The sequence below is a fragment of the Puma concolor genome, chromosome B3, assembly GCF_028749965.1.
Source record: "Puma concolor isolate L17-30 chromosome B3, mPumCon1.1.hap2, whole genome shotgun sequence".
NCBI classification, from domain to species: Eukaryota; Metazoa; Chordata; class Mammalia; order Carnivora; family Felidae; genus Puma; species Puma concolor.
In genome coordinates, this window is record NC_141672.1 from 29,293,851 (window position 1) to 29,314,232 (window position 20,382).

The 20,382-nt window shown below is 41.3% G+C and overlaps 2 protein-coding genes across 17 annotated transcripts in view; one reads left to right on the forward strand and one right to left on the reverse strand.

The window, feature by feature from the left end:
* The window catches only part of BBOF1 (basal body orientation factor 1), a 48,919-nt gene extending 47,656 nt beyond the window's left edge, over nucleotides 1-1,263 (reverse strand). For 4 of the 6 annotated variants that reach the window (XM_086709289.1, XM_086709287.1, XM_086709288.1 and 1 more), the window contains exon 1: nucleotides 1,058-1,253. In XM_086709289.1, the coding sequence (XP_086565415.1) occupies nucleotides 1,058-1,113 (56 nt within the window). In that variant the 5' untranslated portion in view covers nucleotides 1,114-1,253. Of the gene's footprint in view, nucleotides 1-1,057 lie in introns of all 6 variants that reach the window. The other 2 variants (XM_086709291.1, XM_086709290.1) reach the window with 2 other exon arrangements.
* The window catches only part of ENTPD5 (ectonucleoside triphosphate diphosphohydrolase 5 (inactive)), a 48,632-nt gene continuing 29,433 nt past the window's right edge, over nucleotides 1,184-20,382 (forward strand). For 3 of the 11 annotated variants that reach the window (XM_086709295.1, XM_086709300.1, XM_086709298.1), the window contains exons 1-3: nucleotides 1,301-1,375; nucleotides 4,024-4,130; nucleotides 10,030-10,096. The gene's annotated coding sequence lies outside the window, so the exon portion shown is untranslated. Of the gene's footprint in view, nucleotides 1,204-1,299; nucleotides 1,376-1,421; nucleotides 1,751-4,023; nucleotides 4,131-10,029; nucleotides 10,097-19,943; nucleotides 20,285-20,382 lie in introns of those variants that run through there. The other 8 variants (XM_086709305.1, XM_086709304.1, XM_086709303.1 and 5 more) reach the window with 5 other exon arrangements.

Consider the following 20,382-nt stretch of genomic DNA (forward strand, 5'->3'; position numbering starts at 1 on the left):
ATTGTGAGAGAGAGAGAAAGTGTGAGAAAGGCAGGGGCAGAGACAGAGGGAGAGAGAACCTCAAGCAGGCTCTGCACTGTCAGCACAGAACCTGATGTGGGGCTTGAACTCACAAACCATGAGATCATGACCTGAGCCAAAGTCAGACGCTTAACTGACAGAGCCACCCAGGCGTCCCAAGAGAAGCTTATAGGCTTGAGCAGGGCTTCCTAGTCGCGGCACTACCGACATCCTAAGCCAAATGATTCTTTGTTTGGGGTGCAGGTGGGAGTTGGCCTGGGCACTGCAGGATGTTTAACTGTATCCTTGATCTCTACCCACTGGATGCCGGTAGCACACATCCCTAGATGTGACAACCAAAAATGTCTCTAGAATAGTGCCAAATGTCCCCTGGGAGCCAAAATCGCCCCCAGTTGAGAACCACTGTTCTAAAGCAATACAGTCTGATAGAAGTTTCTGTCGTGATGGAAATGTACTATACCTAGGCGGTCCAAAACAGTCACCAGTAGCCTACTGAGCATATGAAATGTAGCCAATACAATTAAGGATCTGAAGTTTTAATTTTAATTAATTTTAGTTTAGTAGCCACAAATGGCTGATCACTACCCTATTGGACAGCGCTGGTCTGGAGGACCTTCAATATACCAAGAAATGTTATTCTGACGTTTGACCTTCACTTCTAGTGTCAGAACCAATCCTTCCTCCTCATTCCCAGATCTTTTTCTCTCCAGTAGCACCCACCTAGTTCATTTGGTCTTATACTGTATTCTTTGGGAATGTATCTGCTTCCACCGTTAACGTATTACTCATAGGCAGAGGCTGTGTCTAAATTATTCAGCGTCCCAAATCTCACATTCCATTGTCTAGGTTGGAGCAGTATGGTTTGGCATGCATTTGGGGAATTTCTGAACAATGCGGGCTGTCCTTTTCAGAAGCGGGGAGAGCAAGAGGACGGCAGTTAGCCAGCTGGCCAGCCTCAGCGTGCAGGCGGCTCCCAGCTCCGAATCATCGGAGGGTAGGCCCAGGGAGACAGGAACCCCGGGTGGCCTCTCCTTACTTCTTGTCTTTGCCTTTGTTCTTGCCTTTCTTTTTGTCCTTTCCCTTAGACGGCATCTTGGCTTCACCAGGGACCCCACTGTAACCGACGTTTCTCTGCCGCCGCCTGGCCGGCTCCGTTTCTAAGGAAACCAGCACGCCAAGCGGGTAACGTTCCGCCGCAGCCGTTGCCAGTGCGCGCGGAGAGCGCACGCGCCCGTGACGTAGCCCCGACGCCGCCGCCGCAAACGGGCCCCGTCTGCGGGCCGGGCGCGGGGGGGGGCGGGGCGGAGGTCGTGTGGAGGGCGGGCGGCCGCGCCGAGCGGCGCGCGCGCGCGCGGTGAGTGTGCGGGCCGCAGAGGCGCTAGAGTCGGCCCCGGGAAGGGGCTGGGTGGCCTAGAGGGGGCTCGAAGCGGGCCCGTCCGGGGCAGCGGCGTGGCGTCCTGCAGGCCGGGCGTTTCCGGCGGCGCGACGGTCGTTGCGCCCTCACCTCAGGAGGCTTGCTTCCCTGCGGGCCTGGCTTCCCCGCCGCGGTGTTCCGAGCGCCACCCCGCGTCGGCTTTACAGCGTTTCGCGTCCTGCAGGCGCGTCCGTCCCTTGCCTCACACCACAGCCAGCGTGGCTGCAGCCGCCTGCGCCGCCTCAGCCTCTCCCGAAGCTGCCCTGACTCTTGGTTTCCTTATCCCACTCCTGGCTTCTAACTCTGGCTAATTATGTAAGGGACGGCGCATCCGGCGGACTTCCGAGGCCAAACACGTTTCGATGAGGCCGTTGAGGACTTTTCCCAGGGCGGTGGTGGGGAGTGAGGCTGGCATAGTGCTGTCACCTGGGGTGGGAGAGGCTCCCGCGAGGAGAAAAGTGCTGTCAGCTGGGGTGGGAGAGGCGGCGGGGCCACGAGGAGAGCTCGGGGGGGCAGGCCCTCCGCCCCATTCCGTTCCATGTGCCCGAGGCTGCCCACCCAGAACAGCCCTTGATTCCCTTTTGCTGATGCTTGACTCGTCCGCAGCCCCCTTTTCTGCAGGTTGCCTAAAGTTGGAACCTCTTGCCTTTTGGTGTTTTTTTCCCCTGGGCACACGAATGAAAAGGAGTACTCAAAAGTATTGTTCTCCTTTTTCAGAGGACCTTTGTAATTATGCCTTCATTCAGTGAGAGTTAGTCTTTGAGGACGATCGGAACTCTGGGTGCCAAGACAACGGTTAGGAAATTTGCAGAAGCTCTGCTCTGCGTCATTCTTCATTTCAAATTGAATTTAAAGTTTCTTTTAAGACTTCTTTGTACATCTTCCCTCTCCATATCTTTAGGGAGAACTTATTCCCTACACCTCTTCCAGGGGTCTTTGGCCTAATGTCCCCCTCCTTTTTTTTTTTTTTTTCCTCTTTGATTATGTAATTTGTTTTTGAATTGTGTGGATAGAGGGAACATGCTGATTTGCAATAAGCGCTAAAAATCTTTTAAGAATTTTTTTAAATTTTTTTTTTAATGTTTATTTTTGAGGCAGAGAGAGACAGAGCATGAATGGGGGAGGGGCAGAGAGAGAGGGAGACACAGAATCGGAAACAGGCTCCAGGCTCTGAGCCATCAGCCCAGAGCCTGACGCGGGGCTCGAACTCACGAACCGTGAGATCGCGACCTGAGCTGAAGTCGGACGCTCAACCGACTGAGCCACCCAGGCGCCCCTTTTAAGAATTTTTTTGTAATGTTTTTATTTTTGAGAGAGACAAGAGTGTGAGCGGGGGAGGGGCAGAGAGAGAGGGAGACAATCCGAGGCAGGCTCCAGGCTCTGAGCTGTCAGCACAGAGCCCAGTGGGCGGGGGGGGGGGGGGGGGGGGGGGGGGGGGGGAGGCGGGCTCAAACTCAGAAACTGTGAGATACGACCTGAGCTAAAGTCAGACGCTTAATCGGCTGAGACACCCAGGGGCCCTGAAAATCTTTTTAGACTTACTGTGTGTTAACATCTTAGCTTTCTCTCTCTCTTTTTTGTTTTTGAGTATAGTTGACTTGCAGTGCTACGTTAGTTTCAGGTGATTCATTTTCTCTATGCGTTATGCTCACCACAAATGTAGCTACCATAAGTCACTATGGTGCTATTACGGTATCATTGACTATATTTCCTATGCCTTAACTTATTCCCTAAGTCCCTTTCATTCCCATGATTTATTCATTGCATAACTGGAAGCCTGAGTCTCCCACTCCCCTTCACTTGTTTTGCCCAACCCTCCACCCCCTGCCCTTTGGTAGCTTACTGTATTTCTGGTGCATTTTCTGTTTGTATGCCTCACTCTGATGGGTCCTTGGTGGAATCACCATGCATTGAAGGGGTTTCCTCTGATATGGAATTCATAAAGTTATGATGAGTTTTTGTCTAAGGTTCTGAAGATGTACCCTATTGATAACTGGCAGAAAACAGAGGTTAGGGCATCTTCTATCATGGGCTGTATATTTGGAATTCATTCTAAAAATTGGTTACTGTACAATACGCAAGTCAGTCCAAGACTTTCCTTGTTTGAACACAGGCCTATAGACTCATTTATAAAATGAAAATTTGATTGTAATGAGATTTCTTGATAGACACATACTTTAATTGCATGCACTTTGTAGTTATTTAATCATACATTTTTATTGACCATAAGTTTGATTTGTAGTTAAAACTGTTGTGATATGAATATGGCTAAGAGAAAGGCCTATATTTATACTACAGTAGAAGTGGGTCTAGAGTCTTCTGAACCTCCGCATTCTCTGCCAAAGAACTTGATGTTATTCAGTCATCTATTAGTAAGAAACATCTGACGATACAGATAGTAGAGTAGGAAGTTGCTATTTAGCAATTAATCTGGTAGTATTCCATAATTTCTGGTAGGTTTACTGTGAAGTTTCAGGATTATCTTGCTGAATAAATTTTCTTTGTTTTTAGAATACTAATGCTTTTAAAACTTGGAATAGTCCACTTAATGTTTTGTTGATTTGGCTTTACAATTCTTTTTCCCCCAGTTTGCGTAGTACCTACTCAACATAGAAGTGTGGAGTGTCTTGGCTGAATCCTCATGCAGACAAGATCATTATGGTCCTAGTAGGTAGGACAAGTATCCTGATAGAAGGTAACATCTCTGCTATCTTAAAGCTGTAAATGTACTTCATAGACTTCTGGGTGGTTTTTGTTGTTTTTCTTTCTGAATTGGACTCTCTGTCTTTACCAAATGATAACTTTTATCTTGTTGATGGTAATATCAAGTGTGGAGTTGTTAAAAAAAAAAAAGCCAAATAACATAGGACTATGTATCAGAATATATGGTATTTCTGATTTTTTCTTCTAGTAGTTCCCAAATAGGATTTACTCTGTAAAGTCATCTGTGGCTTTATTCTGGCTTAACCTGAAGACCCTAGTTTATACGCCTAATTCATCCTTGAAATCACATGATAGCAGATGTGACTCTAGGTGGAAGTGAGTAGGTGAACAAACAGCTTTTGATTTTGTTTTCACTTAGCATTTAGAATCATGCGTAAATATATTATCCAAACTATGTCTGAAGTGACTGACGAGTATTTTTGAATATCATGGGGAGTGACTTACTTTCATCTTTTTTATTGCACGTTGTACAAATACAGAATTCTATTAAATAGGTATTATATTGTGATGTGGACTAGTTCGCATCCTTGCAGGGGATAAGGAATCCTTGAGATCAAATATTTACTGTTACCAATTTTGAAATCTGTGTGTTTTTGTTGTTTTTTTTTTTTTTTACCATTGACTTCTATTTTTATACAAAATGTGTTGCTACAGAATTATTACCACTGGCAATTTATTTGCAAAATATCCAATTTTTATTAGTTGTCCATTCTGACAAAGCCATTACACAGGACTAAAAGTTCTCTAAGAAAAATAATACACCAAAATTTCAGGCTCACTTATCTGTACTTTGATTTCATGGATCTGTTAGATGTTCATTTAAGAAACGTTTAGTGACGGGACATCTGGGTGGCTAAGTCCATTAAGCATCTGACTTCAGCTCAGGTCATGATCTCACAGTTTGTGGGTTTGAGTCCTGCATTGGGCTCTGTGCTAACAGCTCACAGCCTGGAGCCTGCTTTGGATTCTGTGTCGCCCTCTCCCTCCTCCTTGTGCGCTCTCTCTCTCTCTCTCTCTCAAAAATAAACAAACATTAAAAAAAAAGAGGGGCACCTGACTGGCTCAATCGGTTAAGTGTCTGACTTTGGCTCAGGTCATGGTGTCACAGTTTGTGAATTCGAGGCCCACGTCGGGCTCTGTGCTGACAGCTCAGGGCCTGGAGCCTGCTTTGGATTCTGTGTCTCCCTCTCTCTCTGCTCTTCCCCTGCTCACATGGTGTCTCTCTCTCAAAAATAAATAAAGAGGGTGATGGGCATTGAGGAGGGCACCTGTTGCGATGAGCACTGGCTGTTGTATGGAAACCAATTTGACCATAAATTTCATATTAAAAAAAAATAAAGATTAAAAAAATTTTTTTTAAAAAGAAAGAAACATTTAGGGAGGAGGTGCCTCACTGGCTCAGTCAATAGAGCATGTAACTCTTGGTCTCAATGTTGTAAGTTTGAGCCCCACATTGGATGTAGAGCTAACTTAAAAATAAAATCCTAAAGAGAAATGTTTAATGAGTACCAACTTGTATACCATGCTACCTGATAGCTTGAGGGCTACAAGCCTTCAAGTGGCTTACAGTCAGGTGTATAAAGTAGTGACCTGAACAGTGATCTCCAAGAGTGTATAAAGTAGTGACCCAAACAGTGATCTCCGAGAGTACAAAACTTCACTGGCACCTATATACAAACAGTTAACAATAAAAAAAAAAACAAAAAACAAAAAACAAAAAACCACCAAGCAGTGATGGATAAGGGGAACGTGGCATGGACAATAAGTGCTGTAGGAATTTGGTGGTATGGAAGATTGTCATATTCAGAGAAAGTTTGCAGAAGGAGGTGGGCTGAAAAGAAGAGGGAAGGCTTTCTGGAAAGGTAGAATCATGTGAGCAAAATTCAGTGTGTATTAGAGACAATGAAGTGTTTAACTAGAGCAGTGGTTCCCAAAGTGTGGTCCGTGGACAAGTAGCATCAGCATCACCTGGGAACTTGTTACAGATTAGAAATGGAAGTTCTCAGGCCATACTTGAGACATGCTGAATCAGAACGGGCAGTGAGGCCCACCAGTCTGTGTTTTAACAAACCCTCCAGGTGATTCTGATACAGCCTAAAGTTTGAAAACTGCTAGACTAGAGCAGAGGGTTCTTATATGAAAATAGGGGCAAAAGACTTTGGTAAGTTAGCCTGGGGTTCACAGTGATGGACTTCAAATGTTAGGGAGTTTGTCCTTTATCCTACAGAGCAGAGTCACCAACTTGTAACTTGATGGCTGGATTTGGCTCATAGATGTGCTTTGCCTGGCCTGCACAGTGGCTTCTGGGTTTTTTAAATTTTTAAATGGAATTAGTTGTCACTATTTAAAAACCAAATTCTACAAAGAAATGTGTACTTTCAGCTTATCTTGAAAAATCAGAAGACCTGGAAGTACTGGACCTATCTTTCATTGTGGCAGCAGCAAGCAGCTGCCAGCGTAGGTAGGATATGTACTCTCTAGTTTGTCATTGTCCCCACCACTTCCTGTTGGTTTGCAACTTTACTCACATTTCCTGCTTGGCCCCAGTAAGTATTTAGGTATTTGAGTTTGTGCCTTCTGTAATACATAGTGGGAAATTAATGAAAGTTTTAAAGAGAGTGAGGAGGGGAGCCTGGGTGGCTCAGTCAGTTGAGCATCTGACTCTTGATTTCAGCTCAGGTCATGATCACAGGGTTGTGGGATTGAGTCCCAAGTTGGGCTTCACACTGAACATGGAACCTGCTTAAGTTTCTCTCTCTCTCTCTCTCTCTCTCTCTCTCTCTCTCTCTCTCTCTCTGCTCCTCTTCCCTGCTCATGTGCTCTTTCTCTAAAAATCAACAAGGAAAAAAAGAAAATGAGGTGATTTATGTATTGTGATACTATGTATTTATTCAACAAACATTGGTTAGTTAAACATATATGCCAGGTTGGATAGTGTTCAAAGGTCAATGAATTCCTGACATGCTGTGGCTTAAAATCTAGTGGGAAGATGATGAAAACATTTTAGGAAAACATTGGCATATATTTGAGAACAGAGACATCGGTGATTGGAAGACGATTTAAGAAGCTGTAATAGTCCAAGTCTGAAGTAATAAAGGCCAGAATTTAGATATTAACAGGAGGACTAGGAGGTAAACAAGAGAAAAAGATGAGAAAGATACTGTAAAGGAAAAATCACCAGTTCTTGATGATAGTTGGAATATAGAAGGTATAAGAGAGAAGAATTCAAAGATGATGAGGATTTTGAGTTGTGAATTAGGAAATCTGTGATGCCACTAACAGAAAAGGAAATAAGAGTGTCTATTTAACCCTCTCTATGTATATGGTACAAGGGTGCCAAGGAATGGGGGCATTTGGAGATGCCAGTTTGAAGTGTCTCTTGTTTTGAGTTTATTGACATACACACAATATTAAGTGTTTTTAAAAGGAGAACTTAATTGAAATGTCAAGATTGCATGTTTAAATTTTTTTTTGTGTGTGTTTATTTTTGGGAGAGCGCAAGTAGGGAAGGGACAGAGGGGGGACAGAGAATCTGAATTGGGCTCTACACTGACAGGCTGACAGCAGTAAGCCCAATGGGGGGCTTGAACCCACGAACCACAAGATCATGTCCTGAGCCAAAGTCAGATGCTCAACCAACTGAGCCACCCAGGAGCCCCAAGATTGCTTATAAGTAGATACCACTCATTCCATCCTTGGATTCCAAGAGCATACTGGGGGAAGTTTTTAAGTTATAGTCAACAAAATGTATGAAGACCTTTCTTAAAAACGTTTTGTTTTGGGGGCCCTATATTTTCAACCTTGTTTGAATCCTCTCTTGAATGTATAATTTTCAGATTTATGTTGCATAGGTAAGTTTCTCTTTCTGGAAGAATGGAAGATACTTTATAAATTCAAAGCTTAAATATGTATTCTGAGTATCAGTACTACCCTTAGAGTTTAAATCGTAATTGGCTGCGTACCCATGAGATATACCAAGAATGAAGTGTAATAACTGTTGCTCCACTAAAATAGTAACTAGTAGCCAGTGTTTTTCCTCTTATGATCCTATATTTGGTTCTATCTGCCTTTTTTTTTAAAGTAATCTATGCCCAATGTGGGGCTTGAGCTCATGACTCTGAGATCAAGACTTGCATGCTTTACTGCCTGAGCAAGCCAGGCACCTCCCATATGCTTTTTTAAAAAAAGTTTTTACCGGGGCAGCTGGGTGGTTTGTAAGTTAAGCACCTGACTCTTGATATTGGCTTAGGTCATGATCTTGCTGTCCTGGGATGGAGCCACATCTCAGGCTCCAAGAATTGAGTGTTAGAACCTGCTTGGGATTCTTTCTCTCCCTCTCTCTCTCTCTCTCTGCTTGTCCCCTGCTCACATGTGCGTGTGAGCTCTCTCTCTCAAAATAAATAAACACTAAAAATTTTTTAAAAATAAAAAGTTTTTATTGTGGTAAAATATATTACATAAAAATTGCCATTTTAACCATTCTAAGTGTTCAATTCAGTGATATTATCTTCACAGTGTTTTATAATCGTCACTGCTGTCTTATTTCCAAAACTCTGTCATCACCCTAAACAGAAACTCTGGACTTGTTAAGCAGTAACTTCATTCTCCCCTCCCCTCAATCCCTGATAACCTCTAATCTAATTTCTGTCTGTCTGAATTTACCTCGTCTAGATATTTTGTATAATTGGAATCATATATGTCTTTTTGTATCTGGCTTCTTTCACTTAGCATAATGTTTTTAAGATTCATTCATATTTGTAGCATGAATCAGAATTTCATTCTTGGCTTTTTTTTTTAAGTTTATTTAACTAATCTCTACACCCAGTGTGGGGCTCGAACTCATGACCCCGAGATCAAGAGTTGCATGCTTTTCTGACTGAGCCAGCCAGGTGCCCCATTCCTTCCCATTCCTTCTTACAGATAAATAAAATTTTATTGGATATATGGTCATGTTTTATTTACATATCTATTGATGGACATTTGGATTGTTTCCACCTCTGGTGGTTGTGAATAGTGCTCTAGAAACATTGGTGTAGAAATATTTGAGTCCCTATCTTCAATTCTTGTGGATATGTACCTCGGACCAGGATTGGCTTGGTCCCTTGTAACCATGTACTCATACGTGTATAGTAAGTGGCTGCTCTTGATCACACTGTGGAACGCACAACTTGTTTTGTTTTTTAAACCTTTATTTTTTTTGTTTATAATTTATTTATAATAAATATTTATTTATTTATTTATTTATTTATTTAGAGACAGAACAACGCAAGTGTGGGAAGGGCAGAGAGAGAGGGAGAGAGAGAGTCCCAAGCAGGCTCTGCACACTGCCAGCACAGAGCCTGATGCAGAGCTTGAACCCACGAAACTGAGATCATGACCTGTGCCAAAACCAAGAGTTGACACTTAACTGACAGAGCCACCCAGGCACTCCATACAACTTCTTACTTGAATTCTTTACAGCCAAAAAAAAGACTCGACAAAGTGCAAAGCTAGATTTTATCCACTTTTTTTATGGATTAGCTCCTTAGTCACTGCCTCCCATACATTTACACACATACATTTATACAAAAATATACACTACGTTTTAGAGGGAGTGTGACTTGCCTCCCTTGGCTTTTGCTGATTTTATAAACAAGTGACTTTATAAGAGTGGCTGTGGTTGTAATTTGAATAAGAAGAAAGTATGGAAGAGGAGAAAGAGCCCAAGAGTGCTAAACTGCAAGTCAGGTGATGAGTATGGTGATCTGGTTTCCAAAGACTGAATAGTTGGAAACAAGTGTGGAAAGAGATAATTGCATCAAAAATAAGCATGCTGATGAGAGAAAAGAGAGAACTTTGCTCTTATGATTATCCACGTCCATCTTCTACAGGTTGAAAAAATGGCACATTAGTTGAAGGAAACAAGGGAATGTCCAGAAGAAGAAGAAGAAAATATTGGTAAGTAGCCAATATAAAGTAATACCCCACTTTTTCATAGGTCAGATTTCTGTACATTCTGCTTTCTGTTCCTAGCTGAGAGCTTACAGTAAATGGAAAGGGATCTATGAGCCACTAAAGCGCTGTCACAAAGTCTATTCTTTTGTCACAAACCCTTTTTCTTTTAGGCCCTCATTTGCATAAGTTGACATAAAAGTCTAATAATTATGGCTTTCTGGTTTACATCCCCATGATTTTAAAGATTTTAAAATATTACATGATGACAGTTTATTGAAGGAATCAGGCCCATGGCAACACTAATCAGTGATAACATAGCATCATGTCCAGGGAAACTAGCTCAAAAAGCATAGCATTCTGGGACTGTTTGGTGGCAGAAAGGCAAACAATCCTATAGAACTCTAGCACCTAGAGGCATCCCAAGTTTACAGAAAAATATAACTGCTGATGATAATCATGACCCTAAATCATAAGTCACTTGAGAAATATTTGTAGCAGAGGCAGCTGCGTGACTCAGTCGATTAAGTGGTGGACTCTTGATTTCAGCTCAGGTCATGATCTCATGGTTCATGAGATCGAGCCCCACATGGGGATGGGGCTTCATGCTGATAGTGCTCAGAGACTGATTCTGATTCTCTGTCTCTCTTGCCCCTCCCCCACTCACACTTGCTCTCTCTCAAAACATAAAAAAATTTTAGAAAAATATTGGTAGCAAACATTTTTAAAATAAAAATGTTACTTAAAGGGGAAGCATCTCAGACACATTTGGAAGAAATGTATTTATGTGAAAGTCCTATTCCTTGCTTTATATATAAGGTATCCTTTAATATTTCAGTCTTTCTCATTTTTTCATTTTGATTTAATGTTTTTAAAGCAGTAGCTATTTTTCATTTGATAGTAAGAAAGGGAAAATAGGTTTTCACTTCCCTTCCCACAAATTCCAGTGTAAACAGTGACAAAGGGCACTGATCCTTGCAGATACTCTTCTGCACATAAGTGCCTCCCACAATGGATAGGAGTTCAAAGGCAGAGATAGTTATTTCCTTAGGTTTTCAATATATTTGCTCATTGGGACAATATTAACCCTCTCCTGACTGGTAGTATCTTCCTATCTAAAGGTTTTTCACTTTAATGAATGGGTAAGAAAAGGCCTGTGACTCGTGAAGAAAGAGGCAGCAAGAGCAACAGCTTTCCCCATGCAGTGATTATCGTAGCTAAGTCAAGCCTGAAACAATGAAGAATGAAGTCAGGCACTGCCTGATCTCATTTTGGTATAACACCCAAATGGTTTCATTGTATAGAATGGGCCTGTTTGACACTTGTCTAATAATGTTTTGAATAAAATGGAATAAAATACAGAAAGAAGTGATCTGTTTATAGGAAAGAATTTTATATTTGTTGGTAACTACCAATGTATCAATCTTAATTTATTCATTGGGAGTGTTTGATCTCAGGGTTGGAGAGACCTTAAAAGATCTCATTCAACGCCCCCTTCTGATCTGTGAATCCACTTGGGACAGTGTGGTCAGATTTGAGCTGAGCCCTTGGGGCAAGACTCCTCTCCTCTGTCAGCACAACTCCTATGTTGGAAAATTCCTCCTGTCCAATCTCTCCTCTTGTAGTTTCCATGCTCTTATTATGGTTTATTATTATGTTATACAGGTCTTACTTTTTGGAGGGATCTAATATAATTTGATTATTTAATAACTTTTTTATTTTGTTGACACTTGAAAAATGCTTGTTACAGAATTTTTCAGTCGATTTTGTATCTGTGCCAGTTGTTAGTCTTATCCCTTTCTACCAAATATCTCCTCAGTACCTAAGTATTAATGCTACTATTGTCTGATTAGAAATTTTCTTTCTGTATATAGCATGAAGAAATTTGTTACAAATATTTTTAAATATTTACATTTAAACAATATAAGTTAATATAAATATTTTCACTTTATACCTTCCTTGATTTAGTATTTCATTTCACTGTTAGGTTTAGTATTCAGTTATTAATGGATACCTATAATTTTAACAAATATAGTGACTTGTTTGCTTTTTTCCTACTCTTTCCTAAATATATTTGACTTTTTTGAAGTATTTAAATTCCTTTCACCCTTAGGAACAAGCAGGATGTTTGTATGAGTTGTAGTTTTTCTGACTTTAATGATGTTAAGTAAAATATTGGGACTATAACAGAAACAATGGAAAGCATCAAGTGGTGGGATGTGATATTTTCAGAGAAACTAAAAGTCCATTATTGTTTTTAGTTTTTAAGAGTTCATATCATTGAGGGACGCCTGGGTGACTCAGTTAAGTGTCTGACTCTTGATTTTGGCTCAGGATGTGATTTCATGGTTTGTGAGATCGAGCCCCATGTTGGGCTCTGTGCTTACAGCATGGAGCCTGCTTGGGATTCTCTCTCTCCCTCTCTCTGTCTGTGCCCCTCCCCCACTTGTACGCCCTCTATCAGAAATAAATAAACGTTTAAAAAAGAAATGGAGCGCTTGGGTGGCTCAGTCAGTCTTATAAGTATCAACTTTGGCTCAGGTCATGATCTCATGGTTTGGGAGTTCGAGCCCCACACCAGGCTCACTGCTGTCAGGGCAGAGCCCACTTTGCACCCTCTGTCCCCTTCTCTTTCTCCGCCTCCTCCTGCTCTGCTCATGCTCTGTCTCTCTCAAAAATAAACATAAAAAAAAAAAAAAATGAGGCAAAGCACCTGGGTGGCTATCAGTTAAGCATTATACTCTTGATTTTGGCTCAGGTCATGATCTCCTGGTTCGTGAAATTGAACTCCGCATTGGACTCTGTACTGTCAGTGTGGAACCTGCTTGGGATTCTCTCTCTCCTTCTCTCTTTGCCCTTCCAGCATGTGCTCTCTCCTTCTCTCTCAAAATAAGTAAACATTTTTACAAATTTTAAAAAAGAAGAGTTAATATTATTGGAATAACATGTAGTTTTCCAAACAAGAAGTGTATAAGGTCAGGGCACCTGGGTGGCTCAGTCAATTAAGCATCCAACTTCGGCTCAGGTCATGATCCTGTGGTTTGTGGATTGGAGCCCTGCGTTGGGCCCTGTGCTGACAGCTCAGAGCCTGGAGCCTGCTTCAGAGTCTGTGTCTCTCTCTCTCTCTGCCCCTCCCCCGCTCAAACTCTGTCTCTCTCACTCTCAAAAATAAATAAACATTAAAAAAATGTTTTTAAAGTGTGTAAGCTCTGTTGATAGAAATATGTATAAGTGAGGAAAAAAAGCTGAACACAAAATATTATGCAAATACTGGTTATAACTTGCAGTAGCCTCCAAGATGACCCCCAATGATTCTCACCTTCTAGTATTCATGCCCATCCTCTCATACATTTCTTTTTTTATTTTAATTTTTTATTTTTTAAAATTTACATCCAAATTAGCATATAGTGAAACAATGATTTCAGGAGTAGATTCCTTAATGCCCCTTACCCATTGAGCCCATCCCCCCTTCCACAACCCCTCCAGTAACCCTCAGTTTGTTCTCCATATTTATGAGTCTCTTCTGTTTTGTCCCCCTCCCTGTTTTTATATTATTTTGTTTCCCTTCCCTTAGGTTCATCTGTTTTGTCTCTTAAAGTCCTCATGTGAGTGAAGTCATATGATTTTTGTCTTTCTCCGACTGACTAATTTCACTTAGCATAATACCCTCCAGTTCCATTCACGTAGTTGCAAATGGCAAGATTTCATTCTTTTTGATTGCCGAGCAATACTCCGTTGTATATTTATATACCACATCTTCTTTATCCATTCATCCATCAGTGGACATTTGGGCTCTTTCCATACTTTGGCTATTGTTGATAGTGCTGCTATAAACATGGGGGTGCGTGTGTCCCTTTGAAACAGTGTAACTGTATCCCATGGATAAATGCCTAGTAGTGCAATTGCTGGGTCGTAGGGTAGTTCCATTTTTCGTTTTTTGAGGAACCTCCATTCTCTTTTCAGAGTGGCTGTACCAACTTGCATTCCCACTCTCATACGTTTTATTAGGTTGGTCTGCATGACCAGTGGAATATGGGGGAAGTGATAGTATATGACTTGCAGGGCTAAGTCATTAAAAAACATCACTGCTTCTGCCTTGTTCTCTCTTGGATTGCCCACCCTGGAGGAAGCCACCCACCATGTGGTAAAGATATTCAAGGCTCTTTGGAGAGTCCACTTGGAAGCAACTGAGGCTTCCTTCTAACAACCAGCATCAACTTGACAGCCATCGAGTGAGCCGTTTTGGAGGTGGGGTTTTCAGCTTCATTCAAGCCTTCAGTTAACTGCAGGCTGGGGAGCCTGCATCTTGACTCCAGTATCATGAGAGACCCTGAGCCAGAACTATCCAATTCTCAAATTCCTGGACTACAGAAACTGTGAGATAATAAATGTTTATTATTGTTTTAAGCAACTAAGTTTTGAGATTATCTGTTATGCATCAGTAGGTAACTAATGTATACCATCTTAAATATTTGTTGGTTTGATAAAACTTGGACAATGTAAATGTTTAGTAGTTTAGTATCCTTTAGATTCTTTTTTTTTTTTTTTTTGGAAAATTACTTCAGTTTATCAAGATTTTAACAGTGGTTAAAGACTGACATTCAGTGTAGCAATATAGCTATAGAATTAATAGATTCAGAAAAATAAAATTATAGTTTCTCCTAAAAACAAATCATTATTACTAGATCAGGTATTCATCTTATTCTCTTAAAATCTCATTTTATTCTCTTACAAATCTATGAAAGTATTATTTTTCCCTTCTTATGTCACTTTGTAGTTTCCTATTATCAGTGTCTTTTGAGAACTTTGGACACTCCACTAGGTGCTTGGGCTACATCAGTAAACAAATATTCCTTCTCTCTAGGAGCATATATTCCATTAGAGGAACACACATAATAAGCATAAGCATAATATATAAGCTGTCTAATACGTTACAGTGTGATAAGTGCTATGGAAAAAAAAGATCAGAGTAAAGGGGATTGAGAAAGCAGGCAGAGGTAAGGCCACATGAGGGAGAGAAGTTAATATTAAAGATAGGTGTCAATAAGAAAGTAGCATTTGAACAATGATTTGAAGGAGTTGTAGGAATTTATCAAGTGGATGTATATTTCAGACAGTGGGGACAGCTATAGCAAAGGCCCTAAGGCCAGAGCATGTTTGACATGTAAGCATGCAGAGGTCTGTGATGCGGGGGAGTAAGATTAAAACTTAGATAAGGTGAGAGAGGTAATAGGGAGGGAGGCAGAACAGGTGGATCCATGAAAACTTGTTGGAATCTTGCTACTCTGGGGGAAATGGGAAGCCTCTGCTAGATTTTGCAGAGGGGAGACATGTAACATTTTAAAAGGATGACTTTATTTGCTTGTTAAAAATAGACTGTAGGTGGGGCACCTGGGTGGCCCAGTTGGTTAAGTGTCCAACTTTGGCTCAGGTCATGATCTCATGGTTCATGAGTTTGAGTCCCATGTCAGGCTCTGTGCTGACAGCTCAGAGCCTGGATCCTGCTTCAGATTCTGTGTCTCCCTCTTTCTCTGCCCCTCTCCCTGCTCACATTCTGCCTCTCTCTTTAAAAAATAAATCAACGTTAAAAAAATTTTTTTTTAATAAAAAAAGGCTCTCGGGGAGTGAAAGTAAAAGCAGAGATATGTTGGGGCACCTGGGTGGCTCAGTCAGTTAGGCATCCAACACTTGATTTTGGCTCAGGTCCTGATCTCCCGGTTTCTGGGATAGAGCCCTGAGTCGAGCCCTGCGCTGACAGCACAGAGCCTGCTTTGGGATCTGTGTCTCCCTCTCTCTCTGCCCCTCCCCCCACTCACTATTGCATTCACATGTGCTCACTCTCACACTCTCTCAAAATACATAAACAATTTTTTGTTTTAAACAGAGCTCTGGGGTGCCTGGGTGGCTCAGTCAGTTGAGTATCTGACTTTGGCTCATGAGATCATGACTATCTCATGGTTTGTGAGTTTGAGCCCCACGTCAGGTTCTGTGCTGACAGCTCAGAGCCTGGAGCCTGCTTTGGAGTCTGTGTCTCCCTCTCTCTCTGCCCCTCCCCCACTCATGCTCGCTCTCTCTCTGTCTCTCAAAAATGAATAAACATTAAAAAATAAATAAATTTTTTTTTAAAAAGCAGAGCTCTGTTAAGACAGAGTAAATCACATGAGAGATGATGGTGACTTGGGCCAAGGTGGTAGCATTGAGTGATCAGAAGTGGTCAGATCGTGGAAATATAATGAAGTTCTGGTTCTAACCGGCAGGAAACAGATCAAAAGTTCTTGGTCGTATATAGGAAGGAGATCAAACTACTGTAAGACTTTTGCATGTTGATGCCAGTCTAACTTTCCAGCTTCATCTCTGATCATTCTTCTCTGCTCTACCTTCTCTTCCCACCCTCAAATCCATTTTTCCCTGGAGTCATTCTAGGTGACCCTTCCTGGGTGACCTAGTAGTTAAAACTGTGGGCTCTGGTATTAGACCATCTGGGTTTGGTTTCTGGCTCTCTTCACTTACTATATGGTCTTACATTACCTAGCTTCCTATGACTCAGTTTTCTCATTTCTAGAAAGGGGGTGTTATAAATAAACCTACCTCACAGAGTGGTACTGTGAGATTAAATGAGATGATGCATGTAAAATACTTAACATAGTGCTTAGCTAGTATTAAGGTTTCAATAAATACTAGCCACTATTATTATTATTACTTCAGATTGTGCTCCTTTGGCCACAGTCCCCTGCATTAAGTGCTAACCCTCTCTTCTATACCCTCCTCTGCTAATAGTGTACTTTCTTGTTTCTGAAATCCATATTACACGTTTTTGGGGAAATAAAAAATGAAATCAAGCCATTCACAATTTACCTATTTCATATTTACCTGTTTCATCTTTTTATAGTCCCTCTGGTTTTTATCCACATGTCTATATTATTTTTGTAGTTCTATTCATTTTTCACAAACAGTTCACATGCCATCTCATGATGCCTTTCCTAATCCTATCAATAGAGTTAGTCCTTAAGGCCCTGGGCTCTTTTAGTGTTTTTATGATTAACTTGAAAGTGTGGTTATTTGTGTCTATGTCTGTCACCTCTGCCAGACTCTGAGAATCTTGAATAAAAAAGTCTGTTTATTCATGTTTAATTCTCAAGCAACTACCACTTGATGGGCATCAGTGAACATTTGTAGAATTAGACACCGGAATGGAGCCTACTAAGGCTTCCCACTTCAGTCTTTCTTATATGTAATGGCCAGATTCATATTTGTGACACTTCCTTGCTCAAAATCTTCAATGGCTTCCCGTTGCCTACAGAGTTTAGTCTGAATTCAGCTGAGTGTTTGGTGTGCTCTCCTGTCTGAATTGAATTTGCCCTTCCAACTTTATTTCCTATGACAGTTAGTCAAACTGATGTGTTCACTATTCCCCAGGGGCTTCCATCCCTTTTGTATATCCATGTCTTGAATCATTGTTTCCTGAAAAGTACTCCTCTCCTATCTTAATGCCCCTTCTCAGGACCTTCCTCAAATGCCACTTCTTTTATAAAGCCTTCTCAATTATTTCAGCTGTAAATAATATCTCCCTGTTTTAAAGTCTCAGAGCATGGCAACTGTGCAACTGTGCAACTTGTCACCTTTTAACTCTACAGACATAGTTAATGGACATGTATTTATTTCCTGTTTACTGTAGTCTCTTAAAGGCCAGGTCTAAGATGATTCATCTTTGCATGACATACTTGTAAGTAGCATTGGCAGCTGATAATTTCTGGAATGCCTAAATGAATGAATGAATTTGTGAATAAATAGAATTCCTGGAATAGCATTACTATCCATGAGCTGGTTTTGAGGGGCATGGGGAGTTGGGTATGTGATAGCCATAGTAAGACACTGGGAAAGGTGGTACCCTCTTCCCTAATGCTTTTGTCTGCAGATATTATCAGTTCAGTTGTACCAAGTCGGTTAGAAATGTACTGATGTTGGGGCGCCTGAGTGGCTCAGTTGGTTGAGCGTCCAACTTCGGCTCAGGTCATGATCTCACGGCCAGTGAGTTCGAGCCCCGCATCAGGCTCTGTGCTGACAGCTCAGAGCCTGGAGCTTGTTTTGGATTCTGTGTCTCCCTCTCTCTCTGACCCTCCCTCGTTCATACTCTGTCTCTCTCTCTGTCTCAAAAATAAATAAACGTTAAAAAAAAAAATTAAAAAAAAAAAAAAAAGGAAATTTACTGATGTTAACATGTTCCAGGCTCAGTACTTGGGTTTGGAAATACAAAAGATACCATGTTCCCTCACCTTAGACACTCTTCAAATAGCAAAGTGTTCCAGAGTTCTGGCCCTTGGTGTTGGGTATGTAGGTCCCAACTTATATTCCCAAATGAGGCATTGCTCACCGTACTGAATCTATTTCATACTTAAATTAGACCAGTTTTCGTTTTGCTTTACTTGACTAACTTTTGCTCTGAGTAGTTTGGCTAATCCATTTCCATAGTTCAGCTTATTTAAATTTTTCACTCTGGTTACATTTTAAACTTGCTTTGTATTTAATTTTTAACTTTGTTAAAGCTAGCTTTTTTGTGGAGCTCAGATGAATTGGCAGTGGGAGCTTCACTAAGACTTTTTGGTGGACCTTTCCAGTTACCTACTTCATTCCATTATTTTAATTTTTTTTTCAACGTTTTTTATTTATTTTTGGGACAGAGAGAGACAGAGCATGAACAGGGGAGGGGCAGAGAGAGAGGGAGACACAGAATCGGAAACAGGCTCCAGGCTCCGAGCCATCAGCCCAGAGCCTGACGCGGGGCTCGAACTCACGGACCGCGAGATCGTGACCTGGCTGAAGTCGGATGCTTAACTGACTGCGCCACCCAGGCGCCCCCATTCCATTATTTTAAACTGTTGAGAAATCCTGTGTCATTTTATTCAGGTCAGTCAATACTTATATTTGTTTAGGGAAGGAATAGAAGGACTTAAATTAACAATCAGGTGTTCTCATGGAACTGTATAAGGAAAACCAGTCCATTCTTTGAAATATGATTCACTGCCTACAGAACCATTGTTTCTCACACCTGTTCTCTATTTTGGCTCTCTATACTTCATCTGTTTAATACTTAAAGTTCTCAGGATTCTCCTTGTGTCACTTCACCAGGCTAATTCCTACCTCTGATTCAGGACCCAGCTTAGGCCTCTTATCCCTTAAGGAGCCACCCTCTTCCTTCCCAACTCCATCCTTCTTCTGAGATGTAACTCGGTAACTCTGAGATGAGTTATTTGCCTCGTAGGTCCATTCCTATAACATTCTATGCATATTCCCATAAAAGAACTTACCACAGTATGTGCATTATAGCTGTTGGTTTACTTGTCTGTTTCTTCTAGTAAGTTGAAGTCTCCCCAAGAGCTGAGCCTATATCTAATCCCTCTTTTGTATTTAGGAGATAGCACAGTGTCTGGCATATATCAGACATTCAGTAAATACTTATTTTTTTTTAAATATATGACCTTTTAATTTATTTATTTACTTTTAATTTTTAAAAAAATATTTATTTATTTAAAAGTTTATTTGAGAGAGTGTGCACATATGTGCACAAGAGGGGCAGAGAGAAAGGGAGAGAGAATCCTAAGCAGGCTCTGCAGCTGTGAGCCCAGAGCTCAACATGGGGCTTGATCCCACGAACCAAGAGATCATGACCTGAGCTGAAATCAAGAGTTGGATGCTTAGCTGAGCCACCCAGGTGCCCCACATTCAGTAAATGCTTATTAAGTAAACAATCCAATGCCCAGGTTTCTAAGTTCATCTCAAGGATAGAAGCTACCAAGGAGTGGACTAAGGTTGTAAAAACATGAAATAGGAGGGGATTAATAACATTATTACATAGTTACATATTTTGTAATTGTAAATAGAACATGTAATATCCTGTATAAAAATAGAGAAGTCAGTTCCTGATCAACTTCTGCCCTATAAACAATTCTACTAGTTGACACTTAACTATCATAAAAGTAGATGAACCAGACAATCATGTGTACCCAGAAAAAAGGTGGATAAGGGAGGAGTGAAAGATCAAGAAGGGAGTTAGTAAAATGCCACGTAGTTAGTTGCAAGCTAGCACAAAGGTGAACGTGGTTCATGAAGCTAGCTTGATTCTTGAAATAGGATCAAAGAGCAAAAGGCAACCAACAGTGAAAGCAAGGATTCACAGGAACAGGCAGACATGAGTTGGTGAGCACCCAAATGGGGCCTGGGTTCTGTGGGATTGTGGTCTGTCTGGGTGACATGGGAGAAGGGAATCTGGAGTGTGAAGCTCTGGGGAGGCTGAC